The following is a 24,388-nucleotide window of genomic DNA, read 5'->3' on the forward strand; positions in this document are numbered from 1 at the left end:
GTGTAGTTGAATCAACATTACTGTGTCCCTTATTAGGAAAATTTAAGAAGTGTCATATAACGCTTATGATCTATCTCCAATCTTTCTCCTACACAGTCTAGAACTTATCCTAAAAGCCAGTGTTACAGACTGTGTGTGTGTGTGTGTGTGTGTGTGTGTGTGTGTGTGTGATGGGTGCTTGTGCATTTCTCCTGAAGTGCGTTTTCATTCCCTACCTTTTAAGCTTTTTGCTTCTCGGTAAAGTGATTATGTGGTCAGAATACCACTGGTGACACCAGCAGGTTTCTGGTTGGCTCTGGCCTAACCCCTGTCCTTTGGAGAAGAGTGGCTTTCCTTTTACCTCAACAGTAGAAAAACACCCAAGGTATCTTTATATCCACAGCTGGCACAGCTTTCCAAAAATAATGTCCAGGGGGAAAGTGGTCTTTTCACATCCTCAGAAACAATAAGGAGCCATGTCATAGATCACCTCAACATTTGCAATGGTTAAATGCTGCCTAGTTAATAAGAGATCAGATCAACATCTGCATTGGGCATGGTCTAAGCATCAAGGATTTTTAAACCTTGAAACAGAAGGAAGTGAGACAAATGAAAATGTCATTACAGTGGATTTCCAGGGCATATACAGACAGATTTCCTAAAGCATTCATTGCTAATGTTGAAATAGCTGTTCGTTTGGATAATCACTCCTCATGCCTCATGATGCCATAAAGGGAGAGACTTTCCACTCTCCCTGGGAAAGAAGCTAAGGGGTCAATACTTCCAGCTTATTTTCCCTTTCTCCTCTCCCACTGCTCCCCACTGGGCATATTTGGGAGAAGGAGGCAGGCACACTTGGCTCCTTCTGAATATTGTTCTCCTTCCGATCTGCTTGCAGAGAAGGTACAGTCCAGTTAGGGATGTGCATGTTGAACTTGCTGCATTGGTGAGTAAGGCCTGTAATTGTCAGGTGGTTCCAGTGATTGGGGAGATAAACCTAATAGTGGGGTGAATTACTGCATTATATTAACTATATATTCCTCAGACCAACATCACTGATTTTTTTTAAGTTTAGATCTATCATTAAGCCTAAACTTAGAGCAAATGAATAAAGTCATAATTAAGACTTCAGGAGGACCGGGGCGCCTGGGTGGCTCAGTCGGTTGAGTGTCTGACTTCAGCTCAGGTCATGATTGTAACTTAGAAATTCTGCCTGAACTTCCAGCCTGCCCTGCAGATTTCACACACAAGTGTATGAGCTAAGTCCTTAAAATAAATTTCTTTTTATATGTATATTGATTCTGTTCTGTTCCTATTGGTTCTGTTTCTCTGGAGAACTCTGGCTGATAGAAAGGGTATGACAAAAATCATGAGAGTCGTTTTTAAATGACTCAAGTCCGGAACACATTGATGTGATGGCTGTATTTCTTCCCTCAATAGAACCCTGAGCAAATGTACAAATTCATATTCTAGCTTGGGGCTAGCCTTTCCCCCACCCCTTCCAACTCACTCCCTCACTCCTCTCATTCCCAACATACGCAAACAGTGCCGTAGGCTGTGAAAAATGTTGCCACTCACTGAATCGAACTGTTCTGGATATTTTCAATATGTAAATAGAGCAGAACTCATTGCAGTGTAATTGGAATAAAATATAATCTTGTTTCCAGTGGCAGTTTTAAAGCCCTGTTGAGAAATACCTTCCGGGCTCAATCTACTTTGCAAACAGGAAGTTATTTCCTTCTTGCTAGCTAATTCAATTGGATTCACATTTACTGAGTGGTTCTGAAGTACAGCGCAGGAAGCCAAGTGAAGTGGTGCTCACCACGTAAGGAGCTGCCTTCCAGAAGCCTACAGTCTGTTTAACTGAGTTTGTCCAGTGCGACTGGCTGCCTTCACCTGTAGGGAGCAGAGAGCCACATAGCCACATGGCACGTCTGCCCATCCTGCTCCTAGAATGTACCACATCCGGGCTGTTGCTGTCAGTCATTAGCTCTCACCAGGGCTGTGCTGAACGCCAATTCCCTAGGTCTCAAATTCCTGAAACCTTTTGGTTTGGGGGGTGGGGTGGGGGATGGGGGGTGTGGGGGTGGAAATAGGAGGCTTTGCTGGAGGTGATTTGCATATCTCTTTGCAAACTTCCTGACAACTTGTTTCAAGACGCTATAGAAGGTTGAGTACAAACCTACATAAATCTAAACAAATCCACACTCTGTTGTTTAAGAAATAGAAATGGAAGAATGACAAATGAAACAACTGGCAATTTTCCAGCGCGTTGCTCAGGTAGATAAATTTATCCTGGACCCCTTTCTCTGCCTTCTTTCTCCCATACATTGGTATGAGCAGATCCTAATGGCTTTACTTTTGAATAAATCTTGATTCTGACCAGCTTTTCCCCACCATCATGTCTTGCTGCATAATTGGTCTTCCTCTTTCCAGGAAGGAATGCTATGATCTTTTCTCTACATAGCGGCTGGAGTGACGCTTAAAAAATGTAAAACAGACCAATGTCGCCTCTGTTTAAATCAAATGACTTCCTAAGACATAGAATCAAATCCAGATTTCTCATCCAAATCCACAGAGTACCATGTGATTTAGCTCCTGCAGGGACCTATGCCCTCACTCTGCCCCTTGAGCTCTCTGCTCCAGCCACACTTGTCATTTGTTGACTGTCTCCCCTGATGCTCCTAAGTCCTCAGGACATTGTCAACTGCTGTTCCTCTCTCTTGGAATGATCTTCCTCAGATTGTTACCTGACTAGCTCCTCACCATTTTCTTCACCATAATTATTATCATCTGCCACTATAGCGTATATTTATTTACACACTTGTTTTATTTTATTATTATTATTATTTTTAATGTTTATTTTTGAGAGAGAGACAGAGAGACAGAGCACGAATGGCAGAGGAGCAGAGAGAGGGACACAGAATCCAAAGCAGGCTCCAGGTTCCGAGCTGTCAGCACAGAGCTCCACGCGGGGCTGGAACCCAGGAACCATGAGATCGTGACCTGAGCTGAAGTCGGACGCAATTGGCTGAGCCACCCACATTTACATATTTGTTAATTATTCAACTGAAATGTAAGCTCCAGGAGCACAGCTGCTCTGATGTTACTGTGTTTTTCATCACTGTTATATTCCCCTTGCTCTTCCAGAAAAGAGACTGATACTCCTAAGGAGGGGCTGAGTAAATGTCTATAGAATGAGGAACTCTGAAACTCTGACTTGGAGTCATCTCTCTAAGCTCTGTTTGAGTTTCAGTGGCTAAGGGACACTAAGTGGCTAGATTCTCTAGAGTGGTGGTTCTCAGACATTATTGTGCATCTGAATCTATTGGGAAGCTTGTTAAAAATACAGGTTTGAGCTCATTTCATACTAGATTCAGGTCTTCCCAGTCTGCATTTTACACAAGCATTCCAAGGGTCCTAGCTGATTTTGGTGTACCTAAAATCCACAAAGTGGTTAGCTTATTTCAGAGAGCTAAGAATTAATTACAAATATGCACCGTTCAAGCCTGAGATACGTGACATGAAGGTTAGGGAGTAATTTCTTAAGTTGATGTTAGTGGGAATTTATTGAGCTTTGAGTAGAGAATGATAGAAACAAGAAACCAGAAACTATCTTATACATAGGAGCATTTTATACATAGACTTAGGGAGACCCAATATGTGAGATGAGTGCTTTTTACAATTAAATATAAAATGCATTATAACCAGCAAATTTACTGAATTCTAAATGATGCAAATAAGGGTCAGTTTTCAGATTCATCTTCAGTGAAGTCATCCAAAAACTCTTCAGTAATGTTTTGCTCTTCAGGAAAATAAAAAAGTGATTTTGGTCAAAGTAACCATTACTTTTTGGATGTTTGAAAAGGAGGTATTCAAAATGTGTGATGTCGGGGCACTTGGGTGGCCGAGTCAGTTAAGCGTCTGACTCTTGATTTCTGCTCAGGTCATGGTCTCAGGGTCCTGAGATGGAGCCCCATGTCAGGCTCCATGATGGACATGGAACCTGCTTAAGGTTCTCTCTCCCTCTGCCCCTCTCCTAAGGTAATCAACAAAGCACTTCTACACTTTCTTCCTCCCAACTGGAGAATATCATGAAGTAACGGCAGAGTAGAGTTATCAATCACTTTAGATTCTAACATAGAGATTTCGGGAGAAGGAATTGCTGAGAAAAGAAAAGTATCAACACCGTTTGAAAGCAGTCTAGGGGCACCTGGGTGGCTCAGTTGGTTAAGCGTCTGACTCTTGATTGTGGCTCAGGTCATGATCTCACAGTTTGTGAGACTGAGCCTGGCATCAGACTCTGCTCTGACAGCACAGAGCCTGCTTGGGATTCTCTCTCTACCTCTCTCTCTGCCCTTTCCCTGCTCATGCTCTCTCTCTCAAAAATAAAAAAAACAAACTTAAAAGAAAGCAATCTATTAATAGCACACATCTATTATTACCATCGACTGTCCCTAATCAAAATATATGTCCTTCCTTAGGAAAGATTTATTATATATATATTTTAAATTTGGACAGGTACCAAACAGTTTTCACTGTAGGAGAGGCTTAAAAAAAAAAAAAAGAGAGAGGCTTAAATATTTTATTTTTGTAACAATAGAAATATAATAGAAAAAAGTTTCCAATTATACACGAATTTTAAGAGCATTCTGCTTGGTTTTGTAATTAATTCATTAGTTCACTTATTGTTTTAAAAGTCATTTAAGTGCCTGATTTGTGCCGGGCTCTTTGGCAGGCATTGGAAAACCCAAAGTGGAAGATAAAGTGTTTGCATTCAAGTCCTACTCTGTTTTTCTTTATAGTGTATATTATTGCCTGGCACTATATGTGTGTTTGTGAGTGTCATTTTGATTGTGTGTGATGTATTTATATGTATAATGTTCATCTTTCTCTCCCATCCAAATGAAAGGGTTTTTTTTTATTCATTGCTGACTATACCTAGTGCATACAGAGTATTTTCATAGTATATACTCATTAAATATTTGTTAAAGTTAAATATTAAATATTAAACAAAATTTGTTTATATTTATTCATTTTTGAAAGACAGAGAGAGACAGAGCACAAGCAGGGGTGGGGCGGAGAGAGGGCGGGGGTGGACACAGAATCTGAAGCAGGCTCCAGGCTCTGAGCTGTCAGCACAGAGCCCGACGCGGGGCTGGAACTCACAAACCGCGAGATCATGACCTCAGCCGAAGTCGGATGCTCAACCGACTGAGCCACCCAGGTGCCCCAATATTAAATATTTTTAAGTGACTTTTATTTTTTGAGAGAGAGAAAGAGAGAGTGCAAGTAAGGGAGGGGCAGAGGAAGAGGAAGAGAGAGAATCTTAAGCAGACTCCATGCTCAGCATGGGGCCTGACACTGGGCTCAATCTTACAACTGTGACATCATGACCTGAGCCAAAATCAAGAATTGGACACTTAACTGACTGAGCCACCCAGGCACCCCTTAAATACTTTTTAAGTTTAAAACAAAAAACGGTAAGCATAGTGTGCAATGGAGAGCTCTAGGAGAGGCACCTGATGAGTGAGGGCAGACATCAGGCAAGAGGTGAATTTGGGGGAACAAGCCAAGCTAAGTTAGCAAAGAGTGAAACCATGGCAACTTGGGAAAACTGTGAGTTGAACTTCTAGAGCGAAGTGTGTGTCGGTGAAGGGGAGAGGGAGGAGGAATGAGGCAGAAGAGGAAAGCAGCATGAGATCACAGTGGGTGCTGGATGTAGCATTAAAGAGTATGGATATTTTCTTTTAGGCAGAGTCTAGGGTGAGTTTTGGTGGATGCCTATTGGTTTGGCCTGCCTGATTCCATTCCACCTTCTTCTGATAACATTCCCTGACTTTCCTTGGTGCATGTGGTAGAAGTGGACCTACTTGCATCTTTGAGGCTCCAGGGACAGGCATGTGATGCAGACCTGTGCATTTATTGTTTCCCAACTTCCTAGTCAGAGAGATTGATTTCTGCATGAGAATATGACTCAAGCTGATCCAGAAGACTCAATCCTAAGACTTTTTTTGTTGTAACTATTGGTGATAAGAAAGTACTTTTGCGTTAGGGTTGCAGAGCTTGGAACATCTAAACTTCGGTGTTTTGGAACACCATGAAGGAAGGGTTTAATGAACGTAAAACCATTATAAAGGAAAGCAGAGTTAACAGATGAAGAGAGATGCTCTCTGATGACAATGTTTAAATATATGGATATAGCCACATAGGAAATTAGAACCACTCATGGACCTTCTAGTTGTGTGTGCCAAAATATATCCCCCACCTTTTTCTTAAGCCTGTTAAGTGAATTTGATTTCTTCCTCATTTACAAAAGAATCCTAGATGTTTGGGTATAGAAGGAAATGACAGGGAGAGAGGGAAGGAGGGAGGAGGGAAGCAGAGAGAGAGGAAGAGAGAGAGAGAGAGAGAGAGAGAGAGAGAGAGAGAGAAAGAGCTGTTGAAGCATATGGAGATTAGCTACATTAAGCCAAGACTAGAGAACAAAGCATGAACCGAGCCAGATTTGGGCACGGATTTAAGGGCTAAAGAAGTCCATGAATTGCTAACACAGGCTATCCACAGAAATCAAAGGTCCTGCCTGAATTTCTCCAGAATCCAAGATGCTAAGTCATAAAGGTTAAAATTTCATCAAAGGCTGAGAGAAGTGTCTTAGTTGGCCCGATGACAAGGCAGTGATGTGGGGTACGTCCTAGGCTCAAAGGCTAATGTAGGTATCCATCTGTTTCAAGCTAGTTTTAAGGAAAAGCTGTTGACTGTTAGGATGCCTGCTTTCACATGCATTATGGATCCTGGAATTAATCACAGTACAGAGCTGATTTCCATTTAGCAAGTTGTCTGAAAGTGTAGATGTCTAAAAGTGTCTGAAAATGTAGATAACACACCACAGAGAATAGGAATGAGAGGAAAGAGACCAGATTACAGCATCGATATCTGAATCTGAATGGAAATTCTATTTCTTAATTGTTGGGGTTGCAAGGTGTCCCCCATGACTTCAAGTGATTTCAAATCAGTACCTGACTATAGACTGCCCATGCAACCAATCCAGCCTAGGTGGATGTGGCCAACAGACACAACCACGTATATTCCAGGTTAGTGTAAAAGTGGCCCAGAAGTAGCATACTTACAGCCTACTAGTACTGTGAAATCTATCTTTCAAAACTCTAAATACCATCTCTAGTTTCAAATGATGCCTGAGGGGTACATGAATCTACAGTCTTTATCACCTCAGAGGTTGAAACTCTCCTAATGTCTGGATTCAGCATCTGTACTCCTACAGAAAAGATGCTTCACTGCAGCTGGTGGTAATATAAATCAAGACAAAGCAAGCACTTCTAACTTCAGTACAAATGACCCTTGACATGACTGCCCAGCCAAGGCTATCAAGAGTATTGTGTAATAAATGAATGATGCCATGCTATGCTCTAGGGTACCAAGGCAAATATTAGGGTCCCTCAAATGAAAATTGTCTGGGACCACAGCACATGTATCATTTGAATTCAACTGTTTACCAGTATCTAAAAGGAAAGGGGAGGACCACCCAAACTTTTATATGAAAGGAAAAAATCTGATATTATTTTCTATTTTTTAAATTTCACCAGGGGATAGCATTTTTAAATACCACACAGGTTGCATTATTATCTTAACTGCTGGAGATAATACACTGAAAAGACGAAGTAATACACTTGCTTTGTTATTGAAGATTATATCTATCTGTTGTTATATGACACTGTGATTCGGAGAGAATAGCAGGGGTTGATATAAATCATGCTTTAGAAAATATTAAAAATCAAAGTGATAGAAACAGTAAGAAAGTTTGGAGCAAAAATTGAAGTGGACTACAGTCTCTTTTTCTTACTTATTATGAATGTATATGAGTTTTATAAAACATGATGTAGCATTCAGGACCTTGGGTTATGGTAGCTAAGAACTCATCCTGAATGGAGAAGTCCTCTCTAAATTTATTCATTCGGCAAATACTTATTTGTTTTTTCCTCTGTTCTAGCCACTGATTAAAGAACCATAAACATAATAGACAAGGACCTTGATCCCAATCCTTGGGAAACTTATAGTTTAGTAGAGAGATAGACATTAAAAAATAATTACTTAAGTAAACATATATTCACTATTGTGGTAAATCCTATGGTGGAAAAGCACAGAAAGCCATGAGAACAAATAACAATGGTACAAAATACAATCCACCATTGGGGGTGTCAGTTAAGCCTTCTTTGAGGTAGTAACATTAATGATAAGAACCAGAGTACTGGAAAAATTGAGAGATGGCCAATATTAACTTTAATGTCACTAAACCTTTCTTATGTTTTATAAAATCTGATGCTGATTCATCTAATGCATTTTTCTTTTTTTTAAATATATAAGCAATTTTTATTCAAAAGGATATATGTAATATATAATGGATATTCTTTCATCTATCTGAAAGGAGGGGCGGGGGATCTGATTTATGCATTGCTTTGCTAAGGATGCAGTAATCTAAATAGAAAAATTGAAGTGTATGTAATCTTTTTAAAAAATTAATTTATTTAAATTGAAGTTAGTCAACATACATCATAGTATTGGCTTCAGGAGTAGAACCCAGTGATGCATCACTTACATATAATACCCAGTCTAATGAATTTTTCAATTCTATGATTTCCATTGGTTCTTTTTCAGTTTCAAGTCTTTTTTTGAAACTCCCCATCTCTACCTATATTAATCTGTTCCTATGGACATTATTTAAAAATTTTTCTTTTGAAATTATTGTAGATTACTAGAAAGATAGCACAGAGAGCTCTCATGTACCCTTCACCCAGTTTCTCCTATTGACATCTTACTTAACTACTGTACAATATCACCCAGGAAAGTGACATTGGTATAAAGTATGTATAGTTCTATGTAGTTTTATTACATGTGATGATTCACATAACCACCACTGCAAGCTATAGAATTATTCCACCACCTTGTGCTACCCCTTTCTAATTAATCACACTCAATCCCTCCACCCATCACTGACTCCTGGTAACCACTGGTCTGTTCTTTAATCTTTATAATTTTATTATTTCAGGTATATTATATAACTGGAATCAAACAATGTATAATCTTTTAAGATGGACTTTTTCCCCATTCATCATAATACCTTGAGATCCATTCAAGTTGTTGTATGTATCAATAGTTCATTACTTTTTATTGGGCTGGTATTCCATGGTATGAACCTACTATGGTTTGTTTCACCATTTGCCTATTACAGGATATTTCAGCTCCTTTTAGTTTTGGGCTATTTTCTTTCTTTTTTTTTTTTTAATTTTTTTTCCAACGTTTATTTATTTTGGGGACAGAGAGAGACAGAGCATGAACGGGGGAGGGGCAGAGAGAGAGGGAGACACAGAATCGGAAACAGGATCCAGGCTCCGAGCCATCAGCCCAGAGCCCGACGCGGGGCTCGAACTCACGGACCGCGAGATTGTGACCTGGCTGAAGTCGGACGCTTAACCGACTGCGCCACCCAGGCGCCCCAGTTTTGGGCTATTTTCTATGAACTTCTAAATATATTAATTACTGTTATTATTTTTAACTATTGTCCTTATCTTTTAAGCCAACATCTGAGACTTTTGCAGTTCTGTTTCTAGTGACTTTTCTCTTTTCTCTTTTTAAGTCTTTTCTCTTAAGTATGGGCATGTTTTCCTGCTTTTTTCTCATGTCTAGTGATTTTTTATTATATAGTAGCTGTTGATGATGGTCTGTAGAGACTTTGGATTCTGTTATTTTCCCTAACAAATGTTGGGTTTTGTTTTAATAGGCGGAAGGGGCACCTGGGAGGCTTAGTTGGTTGAGTGTCCGACTCTTGATTTCGACTTAGGTCGTGATCTCAGAGTGATTTGATCAAGTCCTGTTTTGGGCTCTGTGCTGATGGTGGAGCCTACTTAAGATTCTCTCTCTCTCTCTCTCTCTCTCTCTCTCTCTCTCGCTCTCTCTCTTCCTCTGTCCCTTTCCCTTGCTCTCTCTCTCTTTCCAAAATAATAATAATAATAATAATAATAATAATAATAATAATAAAAGGCAGTTAAATTACTAATAGGTCACCTAGAATGGGTAGTGAGTGGGTTTTATGTGTAGTTACGATGAATATTTTAATTTTTCCCTTAACTCAAGGAGAATCCCTTATTTTTGTTCTTTTTTTTTTCAGTCTTTCAGCCGTTTCCCCCTTCCAGATTTCCTAGCATTTTATACTTTTGTAGTTCAGAGGTCAACCAAGGATTTATGGGAAGTTTATATTCAGGTTTTTTTTTTTTTAAAGCTTTCTTTTTTAAAAAAGAAATGTAGGGACGCCTGGGTGGCGCAGTGGGTTAAGCATCCGACTTCAGCCAGGTCACGATCTTGTGGTCCGTGAGTTCCAGCCCCGCGTCGGGCTCTGGGCTGATGGCTCGGAGCCTGGAGTCTGTTTCCGATTCTGTGTCTCCCTCTCTCTCTGCCCCTCCCCCGTTCATGCTCTGTCTCTCTCTGTCCCAAAAATAAAATAAACGTTGAAAAAAAAAAAAAAAGAAATGTATATTTTTGAGAGAGAGGAGAGAGACACACAGACAGAGACAGAGTATGAGCAGGATAGGGACAGAGAGGGAGGGTGACACAAAATCTGAAGCAGGCTCCAGGCTCTGAGCTGTCAGTATAGAGCCCGATGAATGGCTCAAACTCACAGATCGGGAGATCATGACCTGAGCTGAAGTCAGATGCTTAACTGACTGAGCCACCCAGGCGCCCCAAATTCAGATTTTGCATTTCTCTTGTGACTCACTTCTTTCTAGGATTTCTTGAAACTCTGGAAGTATCAAACTCCATGTTCTGACTCATCAGACTGATAAAACTGCAGGTTTTTTGGCTGAAGTTCTGCAGACTGGGGAGTGGCCTCGGGACAAAGCTATATAAATAGTGATTTAAGAGAATGTCATTCCCTTCATTTGAGGGTTGATTCTCCTTTGTTTTTGTTTGTTTTCAGTTAGTCTCATGTCTTCAAGCAGATTTAAAATTTTTTTTGCTCAGGAGGCACCTGAGTGGCTCAGTCGGTTGAGTGTCTGACTCTTGATTTTGGCTCAGGTCATGATCTCACAGAGATCAAGCCCCACCTTGGGCTCCATGCTGAGTGTGGAGGCTGCTTAAGATTCTTTCTCTCTCCCTCTGCCCCTTTCCCCTGCTCAAGCTGTCTCTTTCTCAAAAATATTTTTTTTTTTTTTTGCTCGGGGTTTATAATTTTTAATCCATAAGAGAGTTAGTCCAATATAAACTACTCTTTCATGTCTTAACATGATTTTTAAATTAATTTGGGCATGATTTTGTCTGTGTTTTTCTGAAAAGCATTTGTGAAGTTTCTAATCTAACTTTCCATGGATAAAAGCACATTTTTATCTTCTTTAAAAATCCCTGGATGAGCACTGGGTGTTGTGTGGAAACCAATTTGACAATAAATTTCATAAAAAAAAAAAAACAACCCTGATAATTGAGGGATTTTTCTATCCTATCTACTGGAATTCAAATTTAAAATGTCAATTCATCTGGCATAAAAAGTTCCTGATTTGAGATCCAGTGAAACCTTACTATGTTTGAGCCCAATGTTACTCAAACACAAAGATCAGTTAGATAGAAACATTTTACTTATTTATTAGTCACTAAGCCCTCTTGAGGGCAATATGTATTATACATCTAGATATGATGTGGCATACAAGGCTTTCATTTGGCCTTTATTTGTCCCTTAACATCTTAGAAAAATTCTCTGATATCCTGGGGTGGAATCAAGGTAAATGACCAAAGAGTGTGGTTAAAGTTTGTTTTATGATGTTTTTAAATTATCTGAATGCATTGATTTCAGTTTGCTGAAGGTGTGACCTTTCCATTTAATTACCTTTCTAGAGAACACTGCTTTTCTAGCCAATTCAGAGGTCCTATTTTCTCCTTTACCTTTCCAAATTCTACTTATCTTTGACATCCATCCAGTCCATGGCTTCAGATTTTCCTACCAGTGAACCTATGCCACTTTATTTATGTAGGGCTTTCCCTCATGATATATCCATTAATACACATTCCAAGCTATGCGGAGGCTTAGAAGGCAACTGAGATGAGAGTGGAAACAGAAAAGAGGTGGCCTTAAAATCTGCTAATGTACTTTAAAGCTAGTAGGTCAGAATCAGCCTTTTCCTTTCAGAAACACTCCTCAAGGTAGGTGCTGTCCTGTTTCATTTTATAATCTAATCACCTCATCTGAATATAATCTTCTTTCCCACAAAGATCAGAAGATTATTCAGGGCAAGTATCATGCTTCCTCCTTCTTGCATAGAATCCAGCATAGTATTTCACATAAGAGTGAAAATTTCCTGGGGCACCTGAGTCGGTCAATTGGTTAAGCTTCCAACTCTTGATTTCAGCTCGTCATGATCTCACAGTTCGTGAGATCGAGCCCTGCATCAGGCCAGAGATGACAGCATGGAGCCTGCTCGGGATTCTCTCCCTCTCTTTCTGCTTCTCCCTCACGTGTGCTCATCCTCTCTCTCTTTCTCTCTCTCTCTCTCTCAAAAAAAAATTAAACTTAAAAGAAGGAACTTTAAAAAAAAGAGTAAAATATTATTTGAATGAGTTACTTTGAATTTTGACCATTTGGCTGAATCTGTTTGGTATTTTGCTTATAATTTTCTAATTACCTGACAGTGTTTGGCTTTGATATCCCACCAAAGAGCATGAAGATATGTACATTGAAGATTTATAGTTTGGCTTCTGCCTGATTCTCCAGCCACCTCTACTACTACATATTCTCCCTCACTTGCTATGGTCTTGCCACATTGGTGTCCTCTTAGTACTTTCATACCTCAAGCAATTCCTTCCTCCCAGCCACTGCACTGTCGTGTCCTCTGCCTTGAATGGACATGGTGTGGTTAGTGCTTCTCATCACTTAGGTCTCAGATCAAATGGTCATGTCTCAGAGAGGTCTTCCTGACCTACCTTCCTTGTTCCCTTGACGCTGATCCAAATCATTCTCTTACCCATCGCTCTGTTTTACTTTCTTCAGAACTTACTACAACCTGAAATATCCTCTTAATCCGTGCTTACGTGTTTATGGTCTGTCTTCCCACATTAGAGTCTAAACTCTATGAGAGCCAGGAGCTTTGTCTCCTTCAGGGAAGTATCCCTAATGCTCAGAATGGTGGCTAAATGAGCGAATCTTTTGAGTTGTCACCCTGGGTGCCATCTTGAAAACAACTTATAGTGGATGCAGTATTTCAATGTTCATAATTTTAATTTGATTTCAGTGAAACATGGCATAGAAGTAGAGGCTAAAGAGATGTTCTTAAAGAATAAAGAAAGCACTAGTGAAAGCACAAGTCATAAGATCTACCAACGAAAAGCAAAAGAAAAATAGTGACAGTGTCTTACATCCAAGGGTAATAGCTAGCTAGCTATAATGATAATGAGTACCTATCATGCTCCAGGTATTGTTACAAATATTAGACTTAAAAAAAAACTCATTTAGTCCTTATAACAACTCTATAAGTATACTATAATAACCTCAATGATGACATTGAGAACAGAGACTAGATGAGAAGTTATGTAGGTTGATATGTCTGGGGCTATAAAGCCAGTAAGTAGCAGAGCTGGGACTCAAACCCAAGCAGTTTAATTCCAGTCCGTGGTTGTAACTACTGGGCCATATCTTTTCATTTCCACTGAGTACAGAACTGATTTATTTTAGTTGTCTCATTCATTTTTCAAGCAAATCTGGCATTATTCTTCTGCCTATAGTTTTACAACTATTTGGTTTAGAATAAAGAATAATTGATTTAGGGTTGAGTTTTAGGTCCAGGTATATTACTAATCTATGGTAACTTCAACCTAACTTGTTCAATCCCCAATTCTCAAATATGTAAAAGGGAGGCGTGTTTGAGCCATATTAAAGATAAACTAATATACTTTTTTTTTCCTGTTATGGGGGCCCTGAGCACCATGCTGCTGATACATTTTGGAAGAATATTGTAAGGAATATTTAATACATTACCTGAACTTTATTCATCTCCAGTTTGTTCTTCTCATTGGCACTCTGGTCTTGTTTGCTAGCTCCCTTTTTCTGAGGGCCTTTTCCAAAGAAGATGTAATTTACAAAGGCATATTCCAGGAGAGCCAGGAACACAAACACAAAGCAACCCATCAGGTAAATATCAATCGCTTTGACATAAGGGATCTTCGGTAAAGTCTCCCTGAGGTGAGTGCTGATGGTTGTCATTGTCAGCACGGTGGTGATTCCTATGAAACAGAAAGACACATCTTAGCTGAATGCATTTGTTAAGCTGCCCTTGAAAGACTAAGACAGATGCTATTTCCTTATTGGTGTCCCAGAATGATGGCAGCAATGTGATAAACCACTAGGCAAAAGGAGCAGATATTTGGAAGGACAAAGCTTCAGACTCCCCATACAGGCCATGAACAAATCGTAAAACAGGATGCACCATTAATGGAGGGTTGGAAGCAGCCATTTAAAAAAAAATAACACACATAGAAGAAAGAAGAATAAATGGGCCTGCATATCAAAATCCCATTGATGTGCTCACTGTCTCCTGTCAAATGTTCCTCATTCTGTTACACACCGGGTAACCCGGACTTCTTCCGGGTCTCAGCGTCTTGCTCATTTTCCTACTAAATCTGTCCTTGTGACACTAATGCCCACAACAGCCACTACCAAACTGAAAGTTGGTAACCATCGTGAGGAGACCTACTTCATTCCATAAGTCTATAATATATACAAGGTCAGTATTACACGTTAAAATAATAATGCATCATTCATAGTGAAACAACACTAAAAGAAGATATATGTAAGAAAGTTCACGATTTGCGTCAAACATTTGATTTATGTATTTTTTAAATAAAACCTTGTTGCTTTGATTTTTCAAATATTACCTCTAGTTCTTGATTCCAGAGCCTAGAATGAATTAGTTCCCTGGAGTCAAGAAAAGATTTCCTGAAAAATTCAACTTGGATTTGTTAAAGAAGGTTAAGACTGTAAACTCTTAAAAGGAAAATTCTGTTTTGTCGATTTTGTTAAGCACAACCTTTCTTAACCATATAATCTTTGCATGACTGTAATAAATATTTGGTGTTGATGATGGCAATGATGAAATGTAATTGGGAAAAACAAAACTGAAGAGGAAGTTGGAATCTTACGAAGATAATTTGTGCTATAATACTAATATTACACATTTATATAGCATATTACAGTTTTATTTTATTTTTTAAGTTTATTTATTTATTTTTGAGACAGAGAGAGAGACTGGGTTAGGGACAGAGAGAGAGAGAGAGAGAGAGAGAGAGAGAGGGAGAGAGAAAGAATCCTAGGCAGGCTCCGTGCTGACAGCCCCAACATGGGGCTTGATCTCATGAATAGTGAAATCATGACCTGAGCCCAAATCAAGAGTCCGATGCTTAACTGCCTGAGCCACCCAGGTGCCCCAATATTACAGTTTAAACACGGTTATGAATTATCTTATATGACTGCCATAACAGCTTGCTGAGAATGATAAGGCAGGTATATGATTTCTATTTTATGGATGCATAAACAGAAATTCTGAGACTAGTTATTTTCCATAGATCACCCAGCTAGGGGCAAAAAAGCAAGGAAGTGTTAAACAAAAGGCACTTAAAATGAAAACAGAAAGATGAGAAGATAAAACTTGAAACTTGATGGCAGTCCTTAAAAATAAAGACAGGAAATGTTAAAATGGGTGTTAAAAACAAAGGACATCCGGCAAAGAGAATAGAAGGTAGAAACTGAAAAGGGGGAACAATAGTTTAGCACTCATTTGCCCATGAGATTATTCTGGATAAATTCCCTGATTTGACTATTCAACTTTAAGAGAACAGATAAAATAAGAAGTCGGAGTTAGCATATAAAAAGTTAAAATGGTTCAGATCAGTGATGAATTCCAAAGTACTGCACTGATCTGAAATGCCATCATGAATGGTCTCACTAATTTCTTTGAATAAAAATTTAAAGTTCACCCAATATAATTCTAGCTAATATCCTCAGCAGAAATAAACAGTTCATTCATTTACAAATCCACTAATTACTTTTTGGTTTCTACTCTTTGATTTAAATTTTTAAGCAAGAAGGGTTAGTAAACAAATGCCTTTTTTACTTACTTAAGTTTTAAAATGTCACAGATTTTACATTTCAAAGAGAAGATTAAGTCAGCATTTTATGTGCTAACATCTTTAATCAAAATACCACATTAGCTTTGGGGATAGATGTGTAAGGAGAACCACAATTTATGACCTTGATAGTTGTATTCCCTGCTGTTGACATCATCCAGTTTTTTCCTTAACCATAGTATACACATACTCATGTTCACATTCAAATAATATATGCAGATTCATACCTATGATGTGATCAACTATTTGTTGCCTTTCCTTAGTTTTGGAATGTTCAAAGGTTGATAAGGGGCTACCAGCATTTGACTGTGAGCCATTAGAAATTAGTCATTAGAAATAAGTTATAGAGATGACAATTACTTTGAGTGTGAAGGGGATGCTGAACATCTAACCCAGTTCAGCAATCTCAAAAGAAGTGATGTGTATGTCAGCTTAGCTGGAAATGATGCTGTTATGTATTTGGTGTGTGTGTGAGTGTGTGTGTGTGTGTGTGTGCGTGCGCGTGCGTGTGCACGCACACATGTGCACGCATGTTTGAGAATAAGCCCCAGAAAATGATAACTGAGAGGGGTCTAGGATCAAATAATGAGGCACACCCATACATGCTCAGATTCATCAAACGGACCTTATATATTCTAACTTTCCAAGGAATCCTTTAAAGTCTCAAATATAGCCTTTCAGTTTGCTGCAATTACTCAACCATGGCAAGATTAATTTTGAATTTTGTTCCTCCAGGAAGGAAACCATTTTTATTCTGTGCTGATCACAGGTCATTAATATAGCTGATGAATGTCTGTGCCCTATTCAAGTGCGATGAGCTCCATTTAAGGAAAACTCAGATCGATACGACTTAACTTTAATGTTCGAAAAATAGTATTTTTTAACAATTGACATATCTTGTTAACAGTCACAAGGTTTAGCTTTCTCCAAATCCATTTGAGAATAATGCATTGTATGAGAAAGAATGAAATCATGCCATTCACAGCAACGTAAATGGAACCAAGGTATTATGCTGAGTGAAATAAATCAGTCAGAGAAGGACAGGTATCATATGTTTCCACTCATATGTGGATCTTGAGAAACTTAACAGAAGACCATGGGGGAGGGGAAAGGGAAAAATAATTACAAAGGGAGGGAGGCAAAGCATAAAAGACTCTTAAATACAGAGAACAAACTGAGGGTTGATAGAGGGTGGGGGAGAGGGGAAAGTGGGAGGGCACTTGCTGGGATGAGCACTGGGGGTTGTATGTAAGCCAATTTGACAATAAATTATATTACAAAAAAAAGAATACAACAAAAAAACAAGAGAGAGAGAGAATGCATTGTAAATGTTCTTCATTGTAAAAAGCAGAGACCAAAGAGGAAATCATCACAAAGTTAGTAAAAATTAGTGTAATGAAAATTTAAAAATAGGCTCTAAGAAGCACTAATATAGCTAGTATTAATTATATTTCAAGATTTTTTTGGTAAAATGCTAAGAAGATATTGCACCGTAAAACATTCATCCTGAAAATGCTTACCCTTTGATATTTTACTATAAGGACTCTTATGGTAATCTCATTCTTTGACTTGCTCTGAGAGAAAGCCATTGCTCATAATTTCTAACAATGGTTGGTTGGTTGAAGCTAAATCCTACCAGCTCTTTTCAGTGCTGGGAATGCCTTACCTAGTGCAACTCTGGCTGCAGATGCATCATAGTTGATCCAAAAAGACACCCAGGACAGAATTGTAATCAATGTGGAAGGCATGTAGGTTTGCAAAATGAAGTAGCCAATATTTCTCTTTAGACGAAAACTTAGTGACAGTCGTGGATATGCCCCTGAATTAAAAAAGGAAAACAGAAAAAAAAAAAATCAGATCTCCATTTGGTAGGAATCGTCTTCCTTCTTTCACAGTGCCTCGAGTTCATTTGGAGGGAAATAACCTCACCAGTTGTGAACTCCACTTTCTTGGAGACCATCTTGTAGTCGACAATTGAAAACTGAGGAAGCTCAATTTTATTAACTCCAGTTACTGCTCCCTCTCCTCCATTCCAGTAAAACTCAATGTCATCAGTGGTATAGCCATCTGAAACCAAGAAATACAGCATGGTTAAATAGAGTTAGGTTGGTCTAGAAATTCATTTTGAAGAGTCTTGGAACTGGAGAGAAAATTCCCAGCAAGTGGTGGTAAGACAACAATGCTTTAAATAGGATGGCATATAGGTCTCATGATGAGCACTATTCTTGCATTGAGAAGACAGATGCATCTGCTTTAGTGGACATAAACTCTGTGCTCATTCAGTGATGTCTGATATCACTGCTCCTTATTTATTTTCTTTGCATCTGCTAATGGGAATTCTTTGGTTAGATAAGGGGATAGCTGATTCTAGTACCTGAACATAGATTTTTACTATGCATCCTTTAACAATAATACATAATAATAATTGAGCACATATTTGTTAAAAAGGATATGGAAAAGGTAAAATGGTGGAGTATAATGAAAAACCAAATTTGTACATACTGATTATATGATCAAGACATTTAAAAAGAAATACACATTTATTTTAGAAAATAGGTAAACTTCTATTCATATATACATATATATTTATAATTCATTTATTTTGGGGAAAGCCCAAGTGGGGCAGGGGCAGAGAGTGAGAGACAGAAGATCTGAAGGGGGCTCTGTGCTGACAGGCTGACATCAGTGAGCCCTATGTGGGGCTTGAACCCATGAACCGTGAGATCATGACCTGAGCTGAAGTCGGATGCTCAACTGACTGAGCCACCCAGGTCCCCCTCATATATTTTTATTATATCTAATATACAGGTGAAAAATTAAGGACTATATGAATTTTTAAATTGAAATTTTAAATTGAAGTGTAATCACATATAACATTATATTAGTTTCAGGTATACAGCATAGTGATCAATAATTCTATACATTATGCTTGCTCCCTGTGATAAGTGTAAAGAACTTTATGAATTTTTGTTTAACGTTTATTTATTTTTGAGAGACAGAGAGAGAAAGAGAGACAGACCATGAGTGGGGGAGGGGCAGAGAGAGAGGGAGACACAGAATCAAAAGCAGGCTCCAGGCTCTGAGCTGTCAACACAGAGTCCAATGTGGGGCTTGAACCCACAGACAGCGAGATCATGAGCTGAGCTGAAGTCAGATGCTTAACCAACGGAGCCACCCAGGTTCCCCCTATGAATTCTTGATAATACATTTATAGCTTAATATTTATGAGGGTGAGCTTTTGTTAATTTAAGAGTAATGTATAGAGGATTGTAGATTGCATTATTAGGGTCTACCCTGAAGTCTATTGTCTTCTCTTTTCTACTTCTGTTTCCCCTTATCAGTGGTCTAGCTGGGTTATGGTCGCATAAAAAATTAACTTCTATAAAAACAATGTATGGGCATATTTAAAAATCTAAAAATCCGTTCAGGCATATAGAAGGCTATAGTTGTTGTCTCTTTCTACCTGGTAGACATAAAGAAGATATTTCTGAGTTCATTTTCTGTTTATATTCATCTCAGATAAAAAAAAAAAAAACATCAAATCCTTTATTTCCATTAGAATTACTAAGGCTTGTGTTTCGAAGATAGCCATATAATATAGTAGATATGATGCTGACCTACTTTTGATTAAAACCACTAATATTTTCCAAGAGATGAAAAAAAAGAATATATTTAAAATTTAGAAGAGTGCCAAGTCTTCAGTGAGGTTCACTGAAAACATACCAGTGCAAGGATGTAGGAAATTTTAACCAATTCTTTTTTTTTTTTTTTTTGAGGGGAAATAAACCTGTCTCAATTTTATAGCTTTACACATTTCTAACTTATCTTCACAAAGAGCTCTTTTTTGAATTCTTATTCTTAAACTCATTGAACCCACAACCTTTTTATATTTGTTACTTTTGCCCCTCTATAGAGGTTATTATTTACTGTGTGATAGGTTTCAATTTAGCTTATTTTATTTCTCTTTAAACCATTTCCTTCTAGGTCTAAGAACTTGCCTTTTCTTCAAAGGGTAATCTTCCATATTCAGTAACCCATTTTACAATGACTCAAGTGTAGCCATAGAAACAGAAGATATTTATTTTAGCTATGATCCCTGATGTCCAAGAAGCTGTGAGACCCTCTTTACCTATTGGATTAAAAAAAATTTTTTTTTTCAACGTTTATTTATTTTTGGGACAGAGAGAGACAGAGCATGAACGGGGGAGGGGCAGAGAGAGAGGGAGACACAGAATCGGAAACAGGCTCCAGGCTCCGAGCCATCAGCCCAGAGCCCGACGCGGGGCTCGAACTCCCGGACCGCGAGATCGTGACCTGGCTGAAGTCGGACGCTTAACCGACTGCGCCACCCAGGCGCCCCTACCTATTGGATTTAGAGTGATCTACATCCTCTTGGCTTATTGACTTACTGGCCTATTGGGGATTTATGATGTGTCCATGTAGGTTCAGCAGTTGTAACAAACATACTACTCCGATGAGGGATGTTGATAACGGAGGAGTCCATGTATGTGGAAGCTTGTGGCATATTGGAAATCTCTGTATCTTCCTCTCAGTTTTGCTATGAACATAAAACTGCTCTAAAAAAGTAAAATTCTTTAAAAAATAACTTCTAGGGGCACCTGGGTGGCTCAGTTGGTTGAGCGTCCAACCTGACTTCAGCTCAGGTCATGAACTCGTAGTCAGTGAGTGCCAGCCCTGTATTGAGCTCTGTGCTGACAGCTCGGAACCTGGAGCCTGCTTCGGATTTTGTGTCTCCCTCTCTCTCTGCCCCTCCTCCACTCACACTCTGTCTCTTTCTCTCAAAAACAAATAAACATTAAAAAAAGTTAAAAATAAAAAAATAACTTCTAAAAAAACTCCACAGAAACATATTCATGCATATACATATATAGATAAATGAATGAATGAATGAATGAATGAATGAATAAATAAATAAATAAATAAATAAATAAATAAAATTTGATGGTAATTTCAGAGGATCATGGATCCCCGTGGAGCCTATTTATGGTTCTAGAATGAGAAAATGGCTAGTGGCACTATGATAGCTTAAATTCAACCCTGATGCTCTCCCCTCCATTTTCAATTCAGCTATGAACTATTTCAAAGCCCAGCATGAAGTACCATCTGGGGAATGTGAGGTCTCAGCTCTGTCTGGATCTAGGGGACAATTGTGTCATGGGTTTTTTTCCCCCACTCTGGGGACTAGTGGCATGGAGTTCTTGAATGGGGATTGGGAGAGTGAGATTGATGAAGAAAGCTGAATGCAGGGGCTCTTTGGACCCGCTAAATAAAAGGCACGAACACTTGGGTAACTGGGGGTATTGTTTTGAGCGGTGGGAGAGTTGAAAAGGTAGGCTGCCTCAGAGACAGAGACTACCTCCTGATCTACCAGCAAGAGAATGACATTTTCCCAGGAGCTCATTGTACTTTTCACCTAAAACATTGTTTCCATTTTCAGTGCTCTGGCAGCTGGGTCCAAACCACAAGGTATATGTAAGAAAAAACAACAATGCTTCTAAGAGAATCCAATAGTCCCAGAGAAGAAAAGCAAGCAGAACATCCAGAGTATATGGCCCCTTGTGAAAATAACTGGTGGAGGAGGAAGACAATAGTTTGAACTCTTCAATTCCCATCCTTATTAAAAATATAGGAAAACCTAAAAAAAAAAAAAAAAAAAATTTAAAATATATATATATATATATATATATATATATATATATATATATAGGAACACAAGTATATTTGATTAGAGCACAGAAATCTTCCTTCTACTAAAACCCATAGATTTTAATAAAAGATGTTTTAAATAAATTGAGGAGATGGTCACTGGTGAGGCCAGATTAACATTTTAAAAGACAGCTTGAAAGAACTATCTCAAAAGAAAACAAAATTACAGAGATTTGGAAAGTATGAAGAAAACATAATGGTTTTGAATGACTCCTCTAAAAGATCTAATATATAAATAAATAGTAGGCAGTCTTGAAAGAAGATGAAGCATAATAAATAAAAAGAAAACACAAGTTCTCTTGAGCTTAATAAATATTTTGCAAATTGAAAGGCTCATTATATTAGGTAATTGTAGCATTCCTGAACTCCAAGAGTAAAAGGATAATCTTAGGATTTCCCAGACAGAAAGTACAAGGTATTTTCAAAGGAAAACATATTGGACTTCTTGTATGGAAAGGAAAAGCTTATGGAATAATATCCACAGAATACCTAGAGTATAGGCAAAAAGGACAGCAAATCTGAGACCCAAGGGTCCCATTCCCTGCCAAAATATTGCTTCTTTCCAGAGATGATATACAAAGCTACAAAGATTAGAGAACATATCACCCAGGGACCTATTTGAGGAAACTATTCTACAGAGAAGTCTAATCAAATAAATGAATCAGGACGGATAATTAACACATAAAAAGGGAAATCACCTTGGAAACAGGGGGCTTGTAAAGAATCATAAGACTAGTTTGTTCAAATCTATGCAAACAAATTAGAAAATCTGAATGAAATGGATAATTTTTTCATAAGAAAAGCATTTGTCCAAATCAGGAGAGATAGGATATCAAACAGCTTGATTTCATTTCCTATAAACAAACACCCACGGGACTCAAATATTTAAGAACTTATAAGTCTATTACTAGTTAAACAGTTCCAAAGTAAAGGCTAAGATTGAACACTTCCAAATTATTTTCATTAAGTAAGTAGAACATATTAGTGAACAAAATCCAGCAGTACACTAAATAATAAGGAGTAACTAGTGGAGTTTATTCAGAGTGTGAATTGTTCAATATTAGAAAAATCTAGTAATATAATCTAATATATTAATAGATTTAAAGAGAAGGAAAGCATATGATTATTTACAGAGGTGCCAAAGGGGCATTTGACAAAATGTAATAGCCATTTAGTCTTTTGACAAAACAATACCCAATAAATATGAATAGATACTTCCTTACATAGCAAGATATAGCTGAGTCTCAAAGCCAGCATCATATTTATTGTGGAAACACTAAAACATTCCTGCAGAGTTAACCGGGTAAACGTGTTCACTACCATTGGTCTTATTTAACAGTGGTCTGGAAATACTAACCAATGAATTAGGCAAGGGAAAGAAAATTGAAGTATAAAGTTGTAAAGCTCCTGGTTAAGCTAATTTACAAATCATGCAATTGTATACTCAGTGAACCCTAAGCGGTGAACTTAATAACAATTAGAAATAATAGGATTAGACATGATAATGGGGTACAAAATTACTGTATAGAAATGGGTAGTTTCAGATGTAAAGACAACAATTTATAATGTGTAATGGAAGAATATTTAAAAATAGATACAAAAATATATAGCGATAAACTGAAAAATATGCAAGACATATGCAGCATTGAGAACATTCTTGAAGGGCACAAAAGAAGCCTTAAATAAACAAAAAGGCATCTCATGTTTTTGAGTAGAAAGACTCAACATCATAGGTTCATTTGTAATTTAACATGAATACTACACGAATAGGTTTTTGTTTTGGAAACTGAACAAAATAATTCCAAAATGAAAATAAACAAATCAGAAGTTCCGAGAAAACTCCAAAAAAATAAGAGAGAGAAAGGATACCTATTTTTATCAGGTAGTAAAATGTACTAAAAATCTTCAATAATGACAAGTGTTATTTTAATGCTGGTATAGACAGAGAGCTTAATGGGCCGCACTTAAAAATTCGGAACTAGAGCCAAAAAGAACAGAGGAATTTAGTATATAATAGAATTGGCACCTGGAAAAATTGGGAAGAAGACAGTTTCATAAATTATGTAGAAAAAATTGGGGAGCTACTGGAAAAAATTTGTTTGGACCTATATGTCATTCCGTGTATTATTATAAACGTCAAATTAATTGTAGTTTTATCTAGAAAATAAAACTATGTATGTACTAGAAGAAAACAAGGGAGAGTTCTTTTATAATTCTGGCATCAAGGAGACTTTTGTTGTTGTTGTTTATTTATTTATTTTGAGGGAATGAGAAAGTACAATGGGGAGGGGGGTGTGCCTGGGTGGCTCAGTCAGTTAGCCTCTGACTTTGGCTCAGGTCATGATCTCACAGTTTGTGAGTTCAAGCCCCACATCGGGATCTGTGCTGACAGCTCAGAGCCTGGAGCCTGCTTCAGATTCTGTGTCTCCCTCTCTCTGCTCCTCCCCTGCTCATGCTCTGTCTCTCTCTTTCTCAAAAATAAATAAACATTAAAAAAATTAGAAAA

At 38.1% G+C, this 24,388-nt stretch overlaps 1 protein-coding gene across 1 annotated transcript in view; it reads right to left on the reverse strand.

The window, feature by feature from the left end:
- Positions 1 to 24,388, reverse strand: part of GABRB1 (gamma-aminobutyric acid type A receptor subunit beta1) — a 390,272-nt gene that overhangs the window by 11,291 nt on the left and 354,593 nt on the right. The window contains exons 6-8 of the mRNA XM_040484497.1: positions 18,085 to 18,222; positions 17,822 to 17,974; positions 14,012 to 14,256 (exon numbers count right to left, since the gene is read on the reverse strand). Coding sequence (XP_040340431.1) covers positions 14,012 to 14,256; positions 17,822 to 17,974; positions 18,085 to 18,222 — 536 coding nt within the window. The remainder of the gene's footprint in view (positions 1 to 14,011; positions 14,257 to 17,821; positions 17,975 to 18,084; positions 18,223 to 24,388) is intronic.

This window comes from Herpailurus yagouaroundi, unplaced genomic scaffold (assembly GCF_014898765.1).
Source record: "Herpailurus yagouaroundi ecotype Mexico unplaced genomic scaffold, PumYag 28, whole genome shotgun sequence".
Taxonomy (NCBI): domain Eukaryota; kingdom Metazoa; phylum Chordata; class Mammalia; order Carnivora; family Felidae; genus Herpailurus; species Herpailurus yagouaroundi.